At 36.4% G+C, this 4051-nt stretch overlaps 1 protein-coding gene across 2 annotated transcripts; it reads right to left on the reverse strand.

The window, feature by feature from the left end:
* Positions 1 to 816: 816 nt before the first annotated feature.
* On the reverse strand, positions 817 to 1827 carry LOC149623832 (uncharacterized). 2 transcript variants are annotated; one of them, XR_016374638.1, is made up of 3 exons: positions 1352 to 1827; positions 1110 to 1290; positions 817 to 1018 (listed from the first exon to the last, which is right to left on the reverse strand). XR_016374638.1 is itself a non-coding variant. In XM_089852214.1 (2 exons), exons 1-2 carry the CDS (start codon positions 1743 to 1745, stop codon positions 1265 to 1267), a joined length of 420 nt encoding a protein of 139 aa, XP_089708340.1. In that variant the 5' UTR covers positions 1746 to 1827; the 3' UTR covers positions 817 to 1264. The 2 variants fall into 2 exon arrangements, 1 of the variants encoding a protein (XP_089708340.1); XM_089852214.1 differs by having other exon boundaries at positions 817 to 1290.
* Between the last annotated feature and the right edge of the window lie 2224 nt (positions 1828 to 4051).

Here is a 4051-nt window from a genome sequence, read left to right on the forward strand (position 1 = left end):
TTTCGTAGATGGAATTTTCGCGAGTCTTTTTTTCGGCGAAGTCTCATCGTTAGGGTTAAGTTTCCGAAACTTTGAACCAGAAGCGCCCTTCGTTGATAAGGCCTGTTGAGACGCCACGGGTTGATTCGGTACCATGGGTGTTAAAACTGGCATACTCGGCGTTTGAGACGTCCCGGACCGTTTCGGTACCACGGGTCCCATGGGTGTTAAAATTGGCATACTGGTCGTTCGAGAGAGTGACGCTGGCGCAGTAAACGATATCGCCGGTGTTTGACCCATTGTTGTACTACTCATTATAGGCTGTGGGGTAGTCAGACTCGAGGAGATATTAAAAGGGATACTTTGGGGAGGGGTAGCGACATTAGTAGGGACATTTTGGGAGGGGGTAGAGATATTAATAGGTATATTCTGGATAGGGGTTGGCCACGATGGAGGAATCCAAGACGAGGATGAAGGATTTAGAGGCTGTATCTTGCTTGACACTCCGGGTGCTGGAAAAGACGAACTCGTTGTAGGTGGCAAGATAGTAACGCTTGGTGGCTCCGCTAAACTCTTTAAAGATAAATATTTCTGAAGAGTTAAAAGGTACTCCGTCAATTTTTCCTCGGCAGAACCCGGTTTTCTCAGTACCTCTTTAATGGCGTTGTCTAAACTGTTAACTTCCTTTTGATTGTCCGTCAGTAAAGCCGCTGGTACTAAAACGCACTTTTTCATTATCTAGTAGCTATTGTCGGTATTAACATTGAAAGCAACGCCGGCCAGAATCCTCCTACCTGTTTAATTAACACATTATCGCCTCTTTTTGTCACTTAAACCTCTCTTGGATAAATACCTTATAACGTTTTTGTAACGTTGAAGTCTTTTCTTTTTATGACGATTCAATGGAATACCTCCGTTCTTCAAATTATAACAAATACCGCTTATACAATCCAATTGGGGTCGCGTACACTTTGATATTAAAAGTTTTCTTTGTTTCACACCGCTTTTACGCAAGAGATTTAAAAAGGGTAATTGATTCCTAACCGACACGGGTAAAGGCATGTCTCGAAATGAGGTTAAATAAATTGAGATTTATATTTTATGGATTATTATTTTCTAACGTAGATTACCATCGGTCCTTCATTGGGGAATATATTGGACCTAAGTCTTAAACTATTATCGGTACTTTGTTTTAGATCTATTAAGATATAAGAATACGCTTTTTCGGTACACTCTTCGTACGCTTCTGTTAGGCGTTTGGTGTCTGTAGGAAAAAGCTGACGACTTAAATAGCGAACCTGGTTATTATCCCTAGGATTTTTAAACATAACGATATAAGAACAGTTCAATGATATATTTCTAGAATATTTACCTGGGTTAAAGACATTTTGAGACAGCAGCACGATGCTTAAAGATAAATGATGACTCCCGACACAAAAAAGATTACTTATAAACTCCTGTTTGGTACAGGTGTTAGCTAGATCGTCTAGGATTAAAAGATTATTTATTCTCTTATCAAAAAAATCAGGATCGTTAGGAATTAGTCCTTCGTGGAATTCAATAGGTAAAAAGAGTTTCAGTTCATCAAAAATGTCCTGATAAACACTATAGCAATAGACTATTCTATCAGGAGGTTTGTCCATGATAATGTCTTTATATTTGAGTAAATTTATTACCCACGTTGTTTTCCCCGAGCTGCTTGGGCCAGCCAGTAAAATGGTCATCGGTGTTTCTAAGCGGAGGCGATACTCTAACCCGTTCTCCATTTTTAAAACGTTCTCTAATATCGTCTATGAACTCGTAGTTGACTCGATCTTCGTACGGTATCACTCTCACTTTAACAAGGTGGGAAAACGTGACCCGATGTTTGGTGGTCCGTTTATTCATTTGTGGTAACGGACGGGTCGTGATGGCTTAAATATCTTTAACAAATAAGCCCAAAAACTAGGTAAGGAAGGTACCTGCCATTGGAACTTTACATTTTAGAAGAATAACATCAATTTTTAGGGTACCCTCAAGTATAAGATTACGCTTAGACTGTGCCACCTTTTCAATACTAGCTAGTAACCGATCAGAAGTTAATTCATTTATAGCCATGAATCTTAAATTGATAGGGTTCTCTAAAGCGTCAGAGCTCAGGGCGAATCTTATTAAATTATATTCTTCAGCATTTCGCGTAACATGAGTTATGAGAGAATTCAAAATTTGGGAAAGTTGATCGTGAATATTTATTAATTTAAGTTCTTCCAAGTTGCGGAATTTAACGTTATATTCGGTTGTAACGCATCTATATTTCCTAGATACACGGTTTGATGTTTTATCTATCGTATAATATAGCTCTGGTCGAAATTTAGTAGATAAATCGACTGGTTTAACCTCATCGTCTGACCATGAAGTGTCCGACGATGAAGTGTCCGACATTTTTTTAGCGGGAAAGCACTTCAAATCTAACTATATTTCTTTCCGAAAGCAAATGAATAACAATTTTCCCAGAAATTTAATGATCCAATGATAAATATTTAGTACTCACCAATCTTAAAAACTAGTTGATAGTATCGTTATTTCGACACGAATGAATTTCATCCGTTAAAACCGCGCTTTTATATATTTTAACCGTTAGAACTCACCTTCTATTTAGATCTTGGAACACTGTTACGATTAATATCTTCCCCGATAAAACCGTTTTCGAAGAGATGATTATAGAACCGTATGGGAAAAGGAAAAGGCATGGGCGTTACTAACCAATAATAAAACCCAGGCCTTTTCCTTCTCCTTAATGGAACCTTTTCTGGTTACGAGGCTCGAACCGTAAAAATGAATCCATTGTTAAGATCTTTAAAATAGCACCAAGTTGGAGCGGAGCCTGTATGTGATTAACTGTTAGAACGCATCTTCTATAGTTGTTAGTAAAGTATTTTTCGGTACGAATGAATCTCGTCCTTTAAGTCTGATCTTTTATACTAAATGGGTGTTGTCTTTTCTAGCTTTAAGTCAAAGAGATCTATTCTTTAATGTAAGGGGTGTGAATAGCTCGTTCTCATTACACTTAAACAGGGTCATATTACTTATTATCGTTACTGTGGTATGGATTTATTAATTTTCATTCGTATATCTTTTATTTTTAAACCTTCAACCATATCTGCTTCTCTTTAGTTTTATCCAACTAGTTCGAGTGAAACCTTGGGTCAAGATTAAACTTAGTTATAAACAATTTATAAAATTTTCCCATCGCCGATGAACGCCTTTATTTTTTCATCATTATATCTATACATATACAGTGATATTAAATTTCATCTTTTATTTTTCCAAGTCTTCAACCATATCTCTTTATTTTATCCAGTTACTCGTTCATTTATGACCATAGGGCTAAATTACGTTATCGACAATTTATAACTAACTTGTCCTATCGCCGATGAACGCTTTTATTTACGTCATTAAGTCTGTATAGATACAATAATATTGAATTTCATCTTTCATTTTCTAAACCTTATTTGATATCTGTTTCTCTTAATTTTTTATCCAACTCGTTGTAAAGCTTAGGGATAAAATTAGTTATCGACAATTTATAACTAACTTGTCCTATCGCCGACAAAGGCCTTTATTTACGTTATTATATATATGATAAATAAGGATTCTCTTCAACACAGCGCTGTCAATACCATTAAACGTATTCGCGACATCTTGTTTAGTCAATTTTCTGATAGTAATATCTTTCTAGCGCAATGACCGAGTAACGGATAACATGTAGACGTAAAGAAAATTGTCTCGAGTGAAATTCGAGACGTTAACAGATAATAAATAAGTTAACATACGTTACATAAGCGAACACTCTCTTAAGTCTGGCGATTACGTCACGACTAAAAGACAAGTACAGACACGTCCTAAAAACCCCTAAACAATTAACAAAGCCCTAATCAATGGGCGTTTATAGAGAAGATTACATTAACGACTACCGGGAAATAAAAAGGATAAATATTCCTCGTAGATACTATCGAGAGTCCCTAATTTCCTCAATTCTTCCCGTAAACATTTTATAAAGTCATTTCCGTAAAATTCGGCTTTTTCTTCTAAA

Source organism: Phalangium opilio, unplaced genomic scaffold (assembly GCF_054372755.1).
Source record: "Phalangium opilio isolate 3A_F unplaced genomic scaffold, DU_Popi_V2 ptg000106l_1, whole genome shotgun sequence".
In the NCBI taxonomy this organism is placed as follows: domain Eukaryota; kingdom Metazoa; phylum Arthropoda; class Arachnida; order Opiliones; family Phalangiidae; genus Phalangium; species Phalangium opilio.